The 18,657-nt window shown below is 43.8% G+C and overlaps 1 protein-coding gene across 22 annotated transcripts in view; it reads right to left on the bottom strand.

Moving 5' to 3' along the window:
• cast (calpastatin) overlaps positions 1–18,440 on the bottom strand; it is a 50,401-nt gene extending 31,961 nt beyond the window's left edge. For 13 of the 22 annotated variants that reach the window (XM_015959342.3, XM_015959344.3, XM_015959343.3 and 10 more), the window contains exon 1: positions 8,583–8,868. In XM_015959342.3, the coding sequence (XP_015814828.3) occupies positions 8,583–8,657 (75 nt within the window). In that variant the 5' untranslated portion in view covers positions 8,658–8,868. Of the gene's footprint in view, positions 1–2,715; positions 2,906–8,582; positions 8,869–17,755; positions 17,860–18,297 lie in introns of those variants that run through there. The other 9 variants (XM_015959346.3, XM_015959352.3, XM_054751355.2 and 6 more) reach the window with 5 other exon arrangements.
• Between the last annotated feature and the right edge of the window lie 217 nt (positions 18,441–18,657).

The raw sequence follows: 18,657 nt of genomic DNA, 5'->3' as shown, positions 1-18,657 counted from the left end.
CGCACTGACAGACGCGAGGTCGGCCGTACACTAGCTACACCGGTCCCCTCAACCACCACCAGCAGGTAAGACAGGTTAAGCGTCTTGCCCAAGGACACAATAGCAGCATTCTCTGGTCAGAGCTGGGATCAAACCTGCAACCTTCCGATTACTGGACACCCCGCTCTACCTCCTGAGCTACTGCTGTGGAGCTAAACCATCACCAGAAGGCAGAGGAGGCAATCTCTGACTGTTTTAGAGATTACTGTTATCAGCACCTAGATGGACTTTAGCAGCATCGGGTTGATTTATGACTTTAGAGCTGAGTGTCTAAACCCCAGTAAGGATTCAGTCTAACATCTATCATTAAACTCTTCTTCAGCTGAGCTCTTTCTGTTCAGTTTGATCTAAAAGCCAAAGAGAAGATCTGCTGTTAGGAGTCACAGAAACAGCTAAATAAGTGGTGCCATAGCTGCTAATGGCTGTGATGTTATCAGCAGCATTTAAGCTACATTTCCTTCATTTCTTCTCTTTTTCTGCTGTTTTGTCTGCATTTTATTTCAGCTTTTTGCATCTTTGATTTTGTTGTTTTGATCTCCATGATGTTCTTATCCTCTATAACCCTCAATCCTGTCAAATGAACCTGATAATTTTCTCTTGATGAGAAGTGTTGCTCCATACCATCAATCCTTAATGGAAAAAAATACTAATTCATAATAAAGAATAATTGTTTTTTAATAAATAAATTAAGTCTGCGGTGCAGCATCTGTCCATGTTAACCCTGGGGTTAGTTTATGTTCTGATTCTTAGAATAAGTTAATCACATCAGCTCCATTTCTGATTCATCTGTGGAATATTGACCTAATTTGCTAACATTAATCCAGCGTGTTCGAATGTAAACAAAAGCTTGATCCATGGTGACTGTTTAACTGCTGCCTGCCCTCCGATCAGTCATGCGTCACTCCTGTCCACGCTGTCAGACGACTTATGCAATGCTGCATGTCCACTCTCGCTCGCTCTCTCTATGACTCCTGTCCACGCTGTCAGATGACTTACTCTCTCTCTCTCTCTCTCTCTCTCTCGCTCTCTCTCTCGCTCTCTCTCTCTCGCTCTCTCTCTCTCTGTGCATCAGACATTTTTACTCTGGTTTGATCGTTGAAGCTTCATTCCACTTCAGAGACTCGTGTCTGAAAACACGCTGCTCTCCTCATTGGGAGTGTTTCCTGTTAAATAAATCAACGACTAACGTCTACAAAAAGTTACTGTGACCTGCTTTGTCAACCTCAGCTTGTCTCTCTGTTAGCATCACTAACACCTCCTGATGTTACATGTGAGTAAGAAGCTGTGGAGGACTCATGTGTTTCTCCTGATCTGCAGGACAAACATCACGTGGCTTGAAGGCTATTTTTAAGGTGCAACTCGTATAAACAGACGTTGTAGAAACGCTCATGTCGGAACGCAAATATGACAGCCTGGAGGTGGGAGGAGCAACAACATATGACAGCATGTGAGACAGGAAGTAGAAGGGAGACAGCTGTGATGGGTTTCAGCTAAAGGGTGTTTATAGTCAGATGTACACAATGAAATCACACACACACACACACACACACACACACACACACACACACACACACATGGGATGTTTGAATGCGCAGTACGCTTGCTATCAGACTGGTAGCCCGTTCAGGAGAGCCTTGTGTTGTGATTTATCAGAAGAACTAATGATTTCTTTTCTATTCTGATCAAGCTGACAACAATAATTCCAGATTTGTTATTACTTGTGCAAATTATGTTTTAGGAATGGGGAATTCCCATACCTGGAAAAATGCTGGATTTATGATCAGCAGGGGATTTTGTGATGCATCTCCTAATCTACCAGAACCAAAATGGGTCTGACGTCTACTCGAGACATTCCAGAGGTGTGTTAGCTCTGTTTGCGTCAGGCTGCATGTGAAAACATTCCTGCTTGTGTTAAGGGTGTAAACAGTTGTTGATGCTGACACTAGTCACTGAAGTTGCTCCCAGCACACACACACACATACATCTGTGGTGTGAGTCAGGTGTGTGTAGAGGTATTTTTGCCACTTTGAAGCTTTGTTGCAGCGTTAATGCATAAATAGGTAAGCAATACTTTGTTTTCAGAAGAATAACAGTGATGTCAGTGTCACGGTCCGTGGGGAGCCTCCTGCATGTAACCTGTTTTTCTCTGAGCATTGTTTCAGGTGGGTGTGTCTGAGAGCCACCAGCTGCAGATAATCCTGTCATCACGGTCCAGGGGATTTAAGGAGCAGTGTGACACTTCACTTCGCCGGATGATTACTCTGTTTTGGGTAGCTCTAGCCTTTGACCTGTATTGATCCTGTATTTTTTCTAGTTCCAGTTTGTTTACCTGATCTTGTAAATATTTGCTGAATTTCCTATCGCCAGAAAAGACCCTGACTACACTTCCCTGCTCTGCTCCAGGTTTCACTCCACACTCCACTATCTCCATACCAGCTTAGATTCCTGCAACCCAGATCACGCCGTCTCCTCCCCTGGCCGCCCGCTCTCAGCTGCTCACCTGCCCTCACCAAGCCTCTGCTCCTACCTCCTCTCTGGTTCAACAGTTCCTTCTCCTTCTGGAGCCTTCCTGCTCACCCGGACCTGACCTAGCCCTTCCTGAGGCCCTCACCACTATCTGCAATCAGTAAGCTCCACTCTTAAGATTATCCTCCGTCATTCCCTCCATATACTCACTCTGTCTCCCTCCTCAGAATCCTCTCCTAGAATCTTGCTGCCAGCCTGCACGTCGTCTGTTCCCGTTCCTCTCATTAAATAATAAAAACGTTTAACTTACTTGCCGGTTTCTTTGTGATGATTCTGCATGTCGTGGGTCAAGAAACTCCCAACCAACATGACAGAATCATCCGGCCATAAGGTTGACCCCATTGCAGAATCCAACCCGTCCTCTAATGCTCCGCTCGCTGTTTCAGAGATACTCACACGCCATGAACACGCCATCTATGGCTTACTGGAGCAATTCTCCAACTCCCACCGACGATTACTCCAGATGGACACGATGTTACGCAATCTCACTACTCACTTAACTCCCCCGGAACCTTCAGTTCAGCAGCCTCCAGTTTCCCCTCCGTCCGCACTTCCGGTTCCGCCTCCCGCTGTAGACTTCCGGACACCCAACTCTCCCCCTTCAGACATCTATTCCGGTGAGTTCGGCAAATGCCGCGGGTTTCTATTTAATTGCCAGTTAGCTTTTAAAAGATCACCTGAATCTTTCACGTTAGATTCAGTAAAGATTTCTTATATTATCGGGTTACTCCGTGGTAAGGCTTTAGATTGGGCTGAAGCCAGGAGCCATGACTACAGTTTTCTGCGCGGTCCACTCTCACAATTCCTGACTGAATTTAAACAAACATTCGATCATTCGGAGTCCCCAGCTGAGGTAGCCAAAAGGGTGTGGAATCTCCGTCAGGGAAACCAAACTGTAGCCGATTTCGCCATAGAATTCCGCACGCTGGCAGCAACTTCCTCACTCGATCGTGGTTCATTACTGGGAGCCTAGAAGCCCTTATAGCCTTGTCCATAAAAATTGAAAAACGTCTCAAGGAGCGTTCTAAGGGTTCTAGAATGTCATATCTACCACTAACTCAGACCAGAACTTCTCAGCCACCAGTTGCATCATCTTCTGGAGACGAGCCTATGCAGATCGGCAGAACCCAGTTAAGCCAGGAGGAGCGGCAACGTCGTTTCTCCGCTAACCATTGCCTCTATTGTGGTCAGCCGGGGCATAAAATCTCAAATTGTGGCTTACAGTTAAAAGGGCAAGCCCACCAGTAGTTCCGGGATTACTGGTGGGTGGTAATGGTGGTCCTAATTCCCGATGAATGCTTTCCTGTACTGTGATGTATAACCAATGAAGTTGTGTGTTGAAGGCTTTGTTGGATTCTGGATGCAAACGTAACATGCTGGACAAATCAGTCGTTCAAGATCTGGACATCCCCACTATTCCCCTTCCAACTCCTCTACGAGCATCATCCCTGGATGGCAACACTCTCACTACCATAACCCACCAGACCGTGCCAGTCAGCTTACTGGTGTCAGGCAACCACCAGGACAGTATCTCATTTTTTTTCCCTTCTCCTAGCTCCCCCGTAGTCCTTGGATATGATTGGTTGATGACTCATAACCCACAAATAAATTGGAAAACATCCCAAGTTACTGTTTGGAGCTCCCACTGTTTAACTAATTGCCTTCGTTCTGCTTCACCTATCTGTTCAGCACCAACCTCCGAACCAACAGCCAGTTTCCCCCAACCTGTCAGGAGTGCCAGAGGAGTACCATGACCTCTCCCTTGTGTTCAGTAAGGACCGAGCCTCTTTACCTCCTCACCGACCTTGTGACTGTGCCATCGATCTCCTGCCAGGCGCCATACTTCCATCCAGCAGGTTGTATAACCTTTCCAAACCCGAACAGCTCAGCATGTCCACCTACATAAATGAATCCCTTGCATCTGGTATCAGACCATCCACTTCACCACTGGGGGCAGGCTTTTTTTGTCTCTAAGAAAGATGGCTCACTTAGACCATGCATTGATTACCGAGGGATCAACCAAATTACCATAAAAAACAAATATCCACTCCCGTTACTGTCATCCACATTTGAACCAGTCCAAGATGCTACCATTTTCACAAAGCTGGACCTACGCAACGCTTACCATCTTGTCCATAGCAGAGAAGGCGATGAATGGAAAACCGCGTTTAAAACTCCTCTTGGTCATTACAATACTTAGTTATGCCTTTCGGTCTCACAAATGCCCTGCAGTGACCCAATCCCTGGTCAATTCCGTTCTTGGCGACTACCTCAACCAGTTTGTTACCGTCTATTTGGATGACATTCTAATTTTTTCCAGATCCCCTGCAGAACACTGACGACATGTTAGATGCGTACTTCAATGCCTCCTGGAAAACCGGCTCTATGTAAAGGCAGAAAAGTGTGAGTTTCACGTCTCCTCAGTTAAGTTCCTGGGTTTCATCCTTGAGAGCGGGTGGTTGAAGATGGATCCGGAAAAAATCAAGTCAGTTCTCTCCTGGTCTACTCCCATCACACGCAAGCAGCTCCAACGCTTCTTAGGCTTTGCAAACTTTTATCGTCGCTTCATTAAAGACTACAGCCAGACTGCCGCCCCACTTACTCAGCTCACATCCATAAATAAACCCTTTATTTGGTCCTCCTCTGCTGAAGAATCCTTCCAAGCCCTACAATACAAGTTCACACAAGCACCTATCCTGACCCGTCCCGATACTTCCGCCCAGTTCACCCTGGAGGTTGACGCTTCAGACTCTGGCGTTGGTGCTGTGCTGTAACAGGTTTCCCCCTCAGATCACCGTCTCCACCCATGCGCCTTCTTCTCTCGCCGCCTCTCCCCAGCTGAGCGGAACTACGATGTTGGGGATCGGGAATTGCTGGCCATTAAATTGGCTCTAGAGGAGTGGCGACACTGGCTGGAGGGAGCGGAACATCCCATTATCATCTGGACCGACCATAAAAACTTGGCATATTTAAAGGAGGCTAAAAGATTAAATCCTCGACAGTCCCGCTGGTCCTTGTTTTCTCCCGTTTTCACTTTCTCATCTCTTTCAGGCCCGGTTCCAAAACACTAAACCCGACGCCCTGTCCAGACTGTACTCACCCGACAAGGATCCCGAATCAGCTCCTATTCTGCCACCATCCTGCATCGTGGGCGCTGTAGATTGGGACATCACAAAAAGGGTTCAGGAGGCTCAGGAGACTGAACCCGATCCAGGTACCGGTCCACCACGAAGGATTTATGTCCCTACCCGAGTTCGTGGTGACCTGATACATTGGGCCCACACTGCTAAGTTCTCTATTCATCCTGGGGTAGGCCGTACGTTAGCTTTAATCCGCAGAACCTTCTGGTGGCCCTCCATGTATAAGGACGCGCGTGAGTACATCAGTGCCTGTTCAATCTGTGCCCGAAACAAATGCAGTAATCAACCTCCAGCTGGCCTTCTCAATCCTCTTCCTGTACCCACTCGCCCTTGGTCCCACATAGCCTTGGATTTTGTTACCGGTTTGCCCACCTCTAATGGTTTTTCAGTCATTCTCACTATTGTAGATCGTTTCTCCAAGTCCTGTCACCTGGTTCCTCTCAAGTCTCTCCCATCCTCTGCCGAAACAGCCAGTCTACTAATCAAACATGTCTTCCGTCTCCATGGTATTCCAGCAGAGATCTTGTCCGACCGTGGCCCTTAATTCCTGTCCCGCGTTTGGAGAGACTTCGCCAACCACCTGGGGGCCCGTGTCGCCCTGAGCTCCGAATTCCATCCTCAGACAAACGGGCAATGTGAGAGGATGAATCAGGAGCTCAAAGCCATGTTATGATGTGTGTGTTCCTCCAACCCTTCGGGATGGAGTTCCCAACTGCCCTGGGTGGAATATGCCCACAACGCTCACACCGCCGCATCCACAGGTTTGTCCCCATTTGAAACCATTCTAGGTTACAAACCCCCTCTATTCCCATCCAATCAGGACCCTCCTACCACAGCCCCCCAGTTCATTCGCTGTGCCAGGCGCACCTGGGCTCAGACCACGGTGGCTCTTCAACGGACAGCTGACCGCAACCGCCGTCTGGCAGATTGCCACAGACGACCCGCTCCTGTATGTGTTCCTGGGCAGAAGGTCTAGCTCTCCACCAGGGACATCCGGCCTAGGGACACCAGCTAGAAATTGGCTCATCGGTTCATTGGTCCTTATCCCATCACTGACGTCATAAGCCCCTCCACTGTCCGTCTGGCCTTGCCTCCATCCATGAGAGTCCACCCTGTGTTCCACGTCTCCCTGATAAAGCCTGTTCTGTCCAGTCCCTTGTGTCCTGCCTCCACTCCTCCTCCACCTGCCCGGCTCGTGGGCGGTGGCCTGGTTTATCCGGTCCGTCATCTCCTCGATGTCCGTCCCCGAGGCAGGGGCCTCCAGTACCTAGTGGACTGGGAGGGGTATGGTCCGGAGGATCGTTCCTGGGTGCCTCGCTCCTTCATCACTGATCCGGATCTCATCAGAGACTTTGAGGCCTCTCGGGCTTCCTCCTCCTCCTCTGCTCGGCCGCCAGGTGACGTCCGTTGAGGCGGGGGGTACTGTCACAGTCCGTGGGGAGCCTCCTGCATGTAACCTGTTTTTCTCTGAGCATTGTTTCAGGTGGGTGTGTCTGAGAGCCACCAGCTGCAGCTAATCCTGTCATCACGGTCCAGGGGATTTAAGGAGCAGTGTGACACTTCACTTCGCCGGATGATTACTCTGTTTTGGGTAGCTCTAGCCTTTGACCTGTATTGATCCTGTATTTTTTCTAGTTCCAGTTTGTTTACCTGATCTTGTAAATATTTGCTGAATTTCCTATCGCCAGAAAAGACCCTGACTACACTTCCCTGCTCTGCTCCAGGTTTCACTCCACACTCCACTATCTCCATACCAGCTCGGATTCCTGCAACCCAGATCACGCTGTCTCCTCCCCTGGCCGCCCGCTCTCAGCCGCTCACCTGCCCTCACCATGCCTCTGCTCCTACCTCCTCTCTGGTTCAACAGTTCCTTCTCCTTCTGGAGCCTTCCTGCTCACCTGGACCTGACCTTGCCCTTCCTGAGGCCCTCACCACTATCTGCAATCAGTAAGCTCCACTCCTAAGATTATCCTCCGTCATTCCCTCCATATACTCACTCTGTCTCCCTCCTCAGAATCCTCTCCTGGAATCTTGCCGCCAGCCTGCACGTCGTCTGTTCCCGTTCCTCTCATTAAATAATAAAAACGTTTAACTTACTTGCCAGTTTGTGATGATTCTGCATGTCGTGGGTCAAGAAACTCCCACCCAACATGACAGATGATTATGTATCACTGTGCCCCTGGTGGTGTCTCTTCTCAGGGCATATTTGTGTTAACCTTTAACACCTAAAGTAGACTAACACAGTCCTGATAACAGAGTGGAGGCGGTCCAAGCAGGCCTGCTGGGATACATCACGCTGCCCGACTGACATCTACGCTACAGATAATGAAGCTTAGGTTGCGGTAAATGACCTACAGCACATGCAGTCTCAAGTTGAACTCTTAAAGCTTATTTCATCAACACACCACTTCTGATTACTTCATCCTCTGCTGCTGATATTCATGAGGGAATGCTTTCTGGGGTGGGAGAGGGAAATCAGAACTGATCAAAAATCCTATCCAGATCCAAATAGTTTTTAGGTGACATCAAAATATCCTCAGAACAAAAACACACTCCAGATCAACTACTGTCAGGATAAGAGAAAGTTATAGAGTAGTTAGAAGCCTGTAGTTACTTGTCAAACACTGTAGGCCTTTTGTCCCTGTCTCAGTTAAATGTCTCACTCCAAACAGCATGCACACACACACATACTCAACTCAACGCACGCGTACACACACACACATACTCAACTCAACCGGCAGCCTTGCACATTCCTGAAGAGAGAGAGAGAGTGCAAAAGGACCAACGCAGATCTGTTTTTCCCTTGTTATATATTTAGTGTTAAACCTGCAGTAAAAAACTAACACACACACATACAAACACACATTTAGCACAGACCTGCTCCTCCACAGATGAATCCCCCAGGGCTGGGGCATCCCGTGGGCCTCGGATCCAGCTCAATATCTGGCCCATAATGTCCCTTTGAGCGAGTGTGTGTGTCAGTCTGCAAGCCTTATCTGTCGGCTCGCAGCATGTTTCCAGCAGGCAGGGAAAGCAAAGTGGGAGGGAAGAGGGGCTGAGAAGTGGAGGCGTGGCCCGGGAGCTGAGCAGGATCAGATGTTGAGGCCTGGGCTGTTACTCTCTGAGCTATAAAGGGAAACGAGCTGAGTGGACTCGGGAGCTGCATCTGATCCGATTCTCTTAAGGCTGTGCAGATTTATAAAATCACCATTGGTTTTATCTGCATGCATGGATTTCTGCTGATCTAGAGTATTGTACAGACAAATGCACACACTGCATGCAGCAGTGATAACAATAAAAGGCTTATGCAACCTCCTTGCAATCCCCTGCAGAATTACCCCTGACAGCAAACAACGAGAGCTGAAAACTTTGACCTTTTTCTCCATCAGAGTAATATAACTTTAGAGTTATAATAGCAGGAAGTGACCACGTTCACTCCTTGGTTTCACACGCGGAGCAAACCAGAACATGCATGATGGGAGTTTCATCAGTATCACCGCAGCAGAATAGGTGGTTCAAAAGCAAGCTAAAAGTTCTGAACGGTTAGGAATGTAGGGAGTGTTTCTGCCAAAACACAAAAGCATAGATGTGCAGAAGCTAAAGGCCTATGTGTCGACTGTCAGACTTTTTATATTTTGCAAAAATATTCCCGCTAACCCTAACTTGAAGCGCCTCGTGATTTTTATCTTGAGAGGCGCTATAGAAATGATATTTTCTTCTTCTTCAACTCTTTGTAAAAACGTACTAGACTGAGAAGAAATGCAGAAGCTTGATAGGAATCACATATAATAATATGAATAAACACAATGAGATGAGGAAAAAAGTCCCTTTCTTGAGGATAATTGCATCTGCTAATTTCATATCTATAAAACCCAGTGAGAGTGGAAAGTCCGAGCCACACCTTCTCTGTGAGTCTGGGTGGGGTCATCAGACAGCGAGGCCTTTAAATTAGTCACTCTGACAGAATCCGCCAAGTCTGGCTTGTAAAATGTTCAACAAGCACACCTTAACCCGACGTCAAATTCATTTATCTGACAAGCAGGAGGCTGAAACCAGTTCTAGCCAGCCCTACGTGAAAGTCTTGTTTTTGTTTCCCAGCTATTGGACGTGTGTGTAGGGGGGGGGGGGGGGGGGGCTGTACCTTTAAAAAGGTTAAATTATTGTTGTTTACAAGGCAGAAATATGCACATGTTGATATAGAGTCACAGACCAGACTCTCAATGTTAAATACGGAGTTATTTGATTTAAATCGAGAGTAAAATGGAATGTTTAACAGAAAGTTAAAGAAATCTTTTGTATGTTTTATTGTGACAGGATGGAACAGGAGTCACCAACTCCAGTCCTGCAAACGTTGCACTCTTCGATCAGCAACACGGAGGGCTGCAGCACTTACACAAAAACACTCGCCGCGAGTTTACAGCGAGTGTTTTTAAAGTATAAATACGGATCTAAATAACAAACATGACTGTCTCAGAGTGCCTGAGCTGAGGGTCACGTTTAACCCTCAGGCTCAAAGTAAGTTTTGATAAAAGGACGAACAACTAAGTCCTTCAGGGGTACTTCTGAGTTAAAAAATGCTCATGAAATACGTATGTGGAGTAACCAGGTAGGTAGGTTTTAATGTTGCAAATCTGCAACGCCTGCCTCCAGAGGGTTAAAACCCTCTGTACTCCTTTTAAGCTAAACCTCTACAGAAAATGGAATGAAGTCACACGAGTCTTTTCCTTCCACACCCGACAGCTTCCCAAACAAGGCCACCTGAGCGAGCCACAGGTATGCACACACCTAAAGCAATATTATTCTCCTTACAGATGCTCTGAAGATAGTCATGATCTCATGTGTGTGTGTGCAGGCTAACATCAGGCTCAGAGGATTCCCCCCCCCCCCCCCCGTGAGACACCCTGGGAGGTGGCACTTCTGCAGCACTTAGTGTTTCTACTTAGGGTTTGTTTTTGCTTTCTTTAGTGACTTATTATTTTATTTAATGTACAGAACTGTAAATGAGGGACTGAAAGCTGTGCTCAGTTGCATGTTTGTGTGTCAGAGCTGAAGCACATGCAGTAACTGGACTCTTCTGCTAAACTGGGCTCCATCTTTATATTTATAGTCACAGAGGAAGTCCGTCACCATCATTCCTGCTGTGGTTTATGCTAATTCGGTCATCCCACACACATCACATCACCTGTAAAGCTGTCACGTTTCCTTTATTACGTCACTGAACTGTGGGAATACTTACAAAACGCACAGGTTCATATTAGACTGAGAAATGTACTAAACTCATAACTGACTCTTTTAGAAGTAAAACTGACAAACTGATATATTTTGAGTTATAAAAAGAAGAGTAGGTCTTTTTCCTTTTCCCACCGACCAAAAGCAAACAGATGCCTGATTCCAGGTGAGCAGCTCTCACTGCTGTGTCCTTGTGGTCCCCAGCCCCTTCCAGGTTTCCCTCATGTTTCCCTCCAGGTTCTCCTCATGTGTCTCTAAGTCTCCTGTGCCCCTTTTGTCCCCAGCTCCCTCCCGGTTTCCCTCAGGTCTCTCCTAGTCACCCCTCTGTAGTATTCTATAGGTTCAGATTTTCATTTTATTAGTCCCCTTTAGTGTGTATTTTCCGTCCCCACTCGTTAGTCTCCCTCACTCCTTAGGTCATTAGTTTTTTATCTTTGGTTCTCCTATGCCCTTAGTCTTTTAGGTTTATTTATTTAGAGATTCAAAGGTTATGGTTTGTCCCCTCCTCTGCTTGGTTTTCCCTTCCCATTTAGTTACTTGATCTCACCGTTCTCTCCTCAGTTCTCTCTCCCCACGCACCTGCTCCTCGTCTCCCAATCACCCAGCCCCTGTGTATATAACCCTGTCTGTGTCGGTGTTGTTTTTTCTGGGCCATGTTATAGCCGCGAAGCGTCGAAGCAGTAAAATTGACAGAAACGTTCAGATCGGCTCTACGAGCGTCAATGGCGGGTAGGCACAGCTGTGCTGTGAATGAGAAGGAGTGGGGCGATTTTGTAGAAAGTGGAAGTGATATGGAATTGAGTTTTGGACAGGAACAGGTAAAGAAAAAGAGAGCATATCATGTTGAAGGAAGTGAAAGTAGAAAGCAAAGGAGAGTGGTGCATAGCGATGAGGAGAGAGGTACAGAAGAAAGGAAATAATTTAAAGTTATTTTGAGATTTCGTGAGGGAAACGGGGTTCAGGCTTTGAATCCTGTGAAGTTGACAACGATATTGAAAAATCAAGTAGGAGACTCAAAACTTGCTAAAGTATTGAGAGATGGAAACTTGCTAATACTATGTAAAAGTAAAGAGCAGAGTGAGAAAGCCTGCAAAATGAAGGAAGTAGGAAAATGTCAGGTTATTAGTGCTAGTAAGGTGGGACTGGGAGAAAGAGGAGCGAAGGGGGTGATTTGGGGGATACCGCTGGAAATGTCAGGAGAAGAAATCAGAGCTAATATAAAAGGTGCTAAGATAAAAGAGGCAAAACGACTCACAGTGTTCAAAGCTGAAGTAAGGAGAGAGACAGCGAGTATCCTATTGGAGTTTGAGGGAGAAATTCTACCTGCAAAAGTGACACTAGGGTACTCGGTGAGAGAATATACACCTAAACTGTTGAGGTGCTTTCACTGTCAGAGGTTTGGACGTACTGCAGCGGTTTGTAAAGGGAAAGTAAGATGTCCTAGATGCGGGGAGGATCATGGGTATGAAAACTGTGGAAGAAAGTTGCGCCCAAAGTGTTGTAGTTGTGGAGGAGAGCACAGTGTGACGTATGCAGGATGCCAGATAACGAAAAGGGAAATGCAAACACAGCAAGTGAGAATTAAAAACAAGACGTCATATGCTGATGCAGTGAAAATGGTAACTCGAAGAACCGAGGATAGTAATGAAGGAATAAGGGAAGAATCTGACAATAGGAGGGTTGGAGAAGAGGACGGTAAAGTATTGGTGGATCTAAAGAAACTTGTTACATTCATAGCTGGAGTGATAAATGCAACAATGGTGACCAAATCAAAAACTGAAAGAATTCAAATCATTGTAAAATCAGCAGTACATCATCTAGATATCAGCGATCTAACGTGGGAGGAGGTAAGAAATACTCTAAGTACTCAAGCTGGTCAGGACTTGGGAAATGCGGGGTGATAAATGTTGAGGGTTTTACAATGGAATGCATGGAGTTTAATAGCTAATGGACAGAAGTTTAAAAGTTATATTGATAAATCAGAATTTAAGCCTGATATAATGTGTATTCAAGAATCAGGGCTAAAAGTAGGGGTTGACTTTAAAATTCATCAGTATACAGAAATTAGGTGTGATAGATCGAGGGGAGTAGGTGGTGGGTGTGTGACATTTATTAAAAATAATGTTCATTTTAGAACTGTAGAGATAGGAAAAGAAGAAGAATTTGTAATAGTGGAGGTGTTTACAAATCAGGGGAAAGTTGTTATAATAAATTATTATAATCCATGCAAAAGATTGGAGGTTGAGGGAATAAGATCACGAGTTGGGATTAATAGCAGACACTTAATTGTGTGCGGTGATTTTAATGCACATAGTACTGTGTGGGGGGCTAGGAAAACTGATTTAAATGGGCAAATAATGGAACAAGTTATGGAGGAGGCAAATCTGGTACGCATTAATGATGGCAGAGGGACTCAAATAGATGTTTATACAGGTAAAATGTCAGCATTGGACATAACTTTAGTATCTAGTGAGTTGGCAGGTAAAAGTGAATGGGAAGTACTAGAAGATACAATAAGAAGTGATCATTGTTTAATTCTAACGAAACTTTTCGAGACTAGAGGGATGATGGTGGAAGGAAGGGAAGGGAGGTGGATTTTTAAAAGAGCTGAATGGGATAAGTTTAGAAATAATTGTGAAAAATGGAGGTCAAAAGTAGTGATATCAGATAAAGTAGAGGAAATGGAAGAAGTATTTAGAAGTGTGATAATTGAGGCTGCAGAGTTAGCAATGCCAAAAACTAAAGGGAACACATGGGAGAAGAAGAATGTGCCTTGGTGGTCTGAAGTCTGTGAAAAAGCTATTAAAGCAAGAAATAAAAACCTAAAAATACTAAGGAAAACACATAATATGGAAAATTTACGGAAATATAAAAAGTTGCAAGCAGAGGTGAGAAGAATTGTTAAAAATGCAAAAAGAGAAAGTTGGAGAAATTTTTTCTGGAAAAATAGGGAGAACTACGCCAATAAGTAATGTTTGGGGAATGATAAGAAAGATGAAAGGAATAAGGAAAGAATGGAGTTATCCAGTGTTAAAAGTAGGAGATGAATTTGCTGTAACTAATGAGGAAAAAGTAGAAGTACTTGTTAAAACATTTGTTAAATTCCATAGTACTGATAATTTATCAGAAGAAAGAAGAGGAAGGAGAGAAGTAACTAGAAGAAAATATGAAACACAAGGGGAGGAGGTGAGGTAGATAATATTAACAGTACTATGGATATGCCTTTTTCTTTGAGTTAGAACGTGCATTAGCTACAACAGGTATGACTAGTCCAGGAAAAGATCAAATATGCTATATAATGTTACAACAATTAGGGAAACAAATGAAGTTAAAATTATTGGAGATTTATAATATGATATGGAAAACAGGAAAATTACCAAAAAATTGGAAAGAAGCAGTTGTTGTACCAATAATTAGAGTAGGAAAGGAATCAAGTAGTCCAGATAGTTATAGACCCATTGCATTAACATCTCATATAGGAAAAATAATGGAAAGGATGGTAGTGGATAGATTAACAGATTATTTAGAAAGAAATAAACAGATATCACAGTATCAAAGTGGGTTTAGGAAAGGGAGAGGCACTATGGATGCAACTGTTTATTTAGAAACAGAATTTAGAAAAGCATTAATTAATAAAGAGAGTTTAGTAGTAGTCTTTTTTGATGTAGAAAAAGCCTATGACATGGTGTGGAAAGAGGGATTGTTAATAAAACTTAAAAAATTAGGAGTGGGATGAAGAATGTACGTATAACTGGATTGGAGATTTTTTGAGTGAGCGAAATATTCAAGTAAAAATAGGAAGTACATTTTCTAGGGCATGTAAAGTAGAAAATGGCACTCCTCAAGGTTGTGTCATTAGTCCGATATTATTTACTATTATGATAGATGATGTGTTTCCGAATGTGGGGAATGGGTTTGGTAAGGCATTATTTGCAGATGACGGAGCAATATGGAAGAAAGGGAAAAATATCCTATATGTGCAAAAGAAAATTCAGGAAGCAATTAAAATGGTGGAAAACTGGTCATATGAATGGGGTTTCAAATTTTCAGTGGAAAAAACTAAAAGTATGGTGTTTACAAAAGGCAAGAAAGTAATGGAGAATTTGACATTGTATGGAAAAGAGTTGGAGCAAGTAGGTACGTTTAAATATTTAGAAGTAATATTTGATAAAAAGTTAATATGGAAGGATAATATAAATAAAATAGAGGAAAGATGCAAAAAAGTAATAAATATAATGAGATGTGTGAGAGGATGTGAGTGGGGGGCTAGTGCTCAGGCATTAAAATACATGTACAGTGCACTGATACGATCAGTGCTGGATTATGGGAGTATAGTTTATAGTTCAGCATCTAAAACATTAATGAAAAGGATTGAACTCATACAAAGTCAAGCATTAAGAGTGTGTTGTGGAGCAATGAAAACTACACCTACTGTGGCACTACAGGTAGAAATGGGAGAGATACCAATACAGCTTAGGATAAAACAGATAGCTTTAAATTATTGGGCAAGTATACAAGGGTGTGAGGACAACGAACACATGGCAAAAAGGGCACCGAGTCCGTGTTGGGAAAAGGAGAAAATGAAGAAGGAATATGGTAGCTGGAAAGTGCAAGATTGGGCAAAAGAGAGTAAGATCCATGATAAAAAAATTTTATATACAGTTAATCCAAAATGGATATTTCTGGAAGTGTGTGTTGATTATAGTATTTATGATAAAATGAGAAGCAGTGGGGGAATGGGAAATTGGGATAAAATTACAGAAGATAGGTTAAACAGCTAGGAGTCTTTTGTGGAAATCTTTACAGATGGATCAAAGAACTGGTAGGGGGAAAAACCGGGTTTGCATTTGTAATACCACATACAGGAGTAGTAGTTAGGGAAAGAACTCCAGATCATTTATCTGTGTACACAGTGGAGATGATAGCTATATTATTTAGTCTTCAATGGATGGCACAAAATAGAATTAAAAAAGGAATTATACTGATTCATTATCTGTATTAGTGTCAGTTAAATTAATGTCTACAAAGAGTCGAATAGATGTATTATATGAAATATATGAGACCATAGGAAATTGAGTACGGAAGTTAAATTTTTATGGGTACCGGCACATAGAGGAGTAGAAGGAAAGGAAATGGCAGATTATTTTGCAAAAAAGGCAATAAGAGAGGGAAAAATTATAAATATTGCATATAGTGCCGCTGAAATTATCTATCATTAAAGCACATATAATGGAAGAGTGGCAAAGAATGTGGGAAAGGGAAGAGAAACGAAGACATTTATTTCAGATACAACGGAAAGTAGGAAAATGGAAAAATATAAGAATGAATAGTAGAGATCAAAGAATAATATCAAGATTAAGAATGGGACATACTGGGCTGATAGGGAAACATCCCACAGGTTTGTGTGGATGTGGGGTGGGGGGAGAAACAGTGGAACATGTTTTATGTAACTGCATAAAATATACGGACAACTCACGGAGAAATTAAAAAACATAGGAGGTGGAGTGATAAATGTTAAGAATTTGTTAAATGGTGAAGAAAGGAAATATAAGTTGGTTATTGAGTATCTAAAACACAGTGGTTTGTTGAATAGAATTTAGTTTTTTTTTTAACGCTCTTACTCCAACTCACACTCCAGCACAGTAGGTGGCGGAAATGCACCTAGCAGTTACATGCCACCCGCCAATAAACACGAAGAAGAAGAAGTTGTTTGGTCCACTATAGAACTCTAGGTTCCTGCTCATAAAGTAAGCGTTTGGTTTTTTCAGTGTTTAGATCCTAGGCTTGGCTTCCTGCCCATTTGGATTTTGGCTCATCGTCCTAAATAAAGGATTTTCTTTTTATACCACCGCTCCTGTCTGAGTAGTTTCTGGGTTCCTGCATCTTGGGTCCAATCCTCCCTGCTCTCAAGGTGACACCGAATGTGTCTTCATGTGACTAAGTGTGTTTGCATTCGGCAGAGGGAGACAAACACACATGTGGATGTCTTCTCCTCCCCATTAGTCACACCTACAGTCACTTATGTCCTCACCTGCTGCTCCCACCGCTGGATGCTAAAATGTTTGTATCATCAGAACTTTAGATGGTGCAGAGCCTAAATTCAGCTTCACGTGTTATTTTTACTCCTACACTCAGTTTTAATCCTAAATTGGAATTAAACAACACAGGAAGCTTTGGTGGATAATTTGAATTTTTTTATATAAATAAAACAAAGTTGTTAACTTTCCATAATAGGGTGCTAAAGCAGGACTGTAGATGAACATTTCTTCCTATAAGGAACACACACACACACACACACACACAGGTTTGTCATTGTAGGGACAAATCCATTGTTCATTTTCAGGATATAGTGATTTCAGACTATTGTGTTGCTCAGTTGTTTATTTTACATCTAATATTTTGTCTCCTTTTGTACAATTTTACAAAAGCCACATATTTCAAAAATGTGTTAGTTATAAAAATCAGGAGAATGTATATATAAAGTAGATTTTATGAGCATTTTTCATTCAAATCACTCTCCGTTTAGTATTTATCAGTAAGAATAACACCCAGGACTTCATGGCACTGGTTCAAGAGGTTTATTCCGAGTGCAGAAGCCTGTTTCAGTCACACACCCTTCTATATAAATATGATAGAATTGTTTTTAAAGCTCACATTGTGCAGTCTGAATGAGCCATGTGTGAGAGCACACCCAGCCAGCAGAACTAAGGTAGAACTAGTTCTCAGTTTCCTGCAGAAATCAGATTTTCAGCATCAAGTTTAATCTCAGGACTTTATTCTGTGTGTCGACAGAGCAAATCAAAAAGAGATGATGTACTCACAAGAGCCATCCAGTAAGCAGCATATGCCATGGTGGTCCAGGTCTGGGCTCAAGCCTGCGGCACTGCCTCTCCTGTTCTCACAGCCAGTTTTTTCACGACTGTGCCTAAAATATGAGCCACACCCCGTCCAGCCAGCACGTTTTGTCACAATTAGCATACTGTTCCTCAAACGTTCTGCAGATGTTGCACAACTTCACAAGGAACCAGTGACTCCTATAGGATAATGATCACCCTGAAGCAAACAGTTCCAAACCGCCCCCAACCTCCCTAACACACACACACACACACACACACACACACACACACACACACACACACACACACACACACACACACACACACACACACACACACACACATCCAGCCACTCCTCTGATCAGATCGGTGGTGCAGAACATAAGTCAGGATGAATCAATGCAGCGCTCACTTATTTTTTCTCACAACTTCACAGTTACGCTTCCAACTACGTCACACATGAGGGCCCAGGAGCGTTTTCCCTTCTGTGTGGAAATTTCTTCATTTAAGAAACAAATCAGACCCACCTCATTTTTGGTCTTGTGGTGGGTTTTCCTCTTGTGTGGCATCTTTTAGACCCTAATAAAACCCCCAGAAGATGGTGAGGTTCTGGTAGCGTCCTGCAACTCTCCTCTGGAGACGGAAACTAGACACTCTGGGCTCGGATCCTGGAGGTTTGGTCGCCCCTCCCGCTTAGAGAACTTTCAGGTTTGAAGAATGCAGCAGAAAGTTGAGTTCGTTTAAGGCTCTCTAAATCCAAATGATGTTAATTGCACTTCCTGGAAACGATTGGTGGGGTTATTTAATCTGACTCTCACATTATAAATCACGTGCAAAGCAGTCGTGTTGAGCAGTGCGTCCACAAAAACCGATTTAACTGATAGTTT

This window comes from Nothobranchius furzeri, chromosome 3, assembly GCF_043380555.1.
Source record: "Nothobranchius furzeri strain GRZ-AD chromosome 3, NfurGRZ-RIMD1, whole genome shotgun sequence".
In the NCBI taxonomy this organism is placed as follows: domain Eukaryota; kingdom Metazoa; phylum Chordata; class Actinopteri; order Cyprinodontiformes; family Nothobranchiidae; genus Nothobranchius; species Nothobranchius furzeri.
The sequence above is the reverse complement of the archived record's forward strand: the minus strand, read 5'-3'. Positions and strand labels throughout refer to the sequence as shown.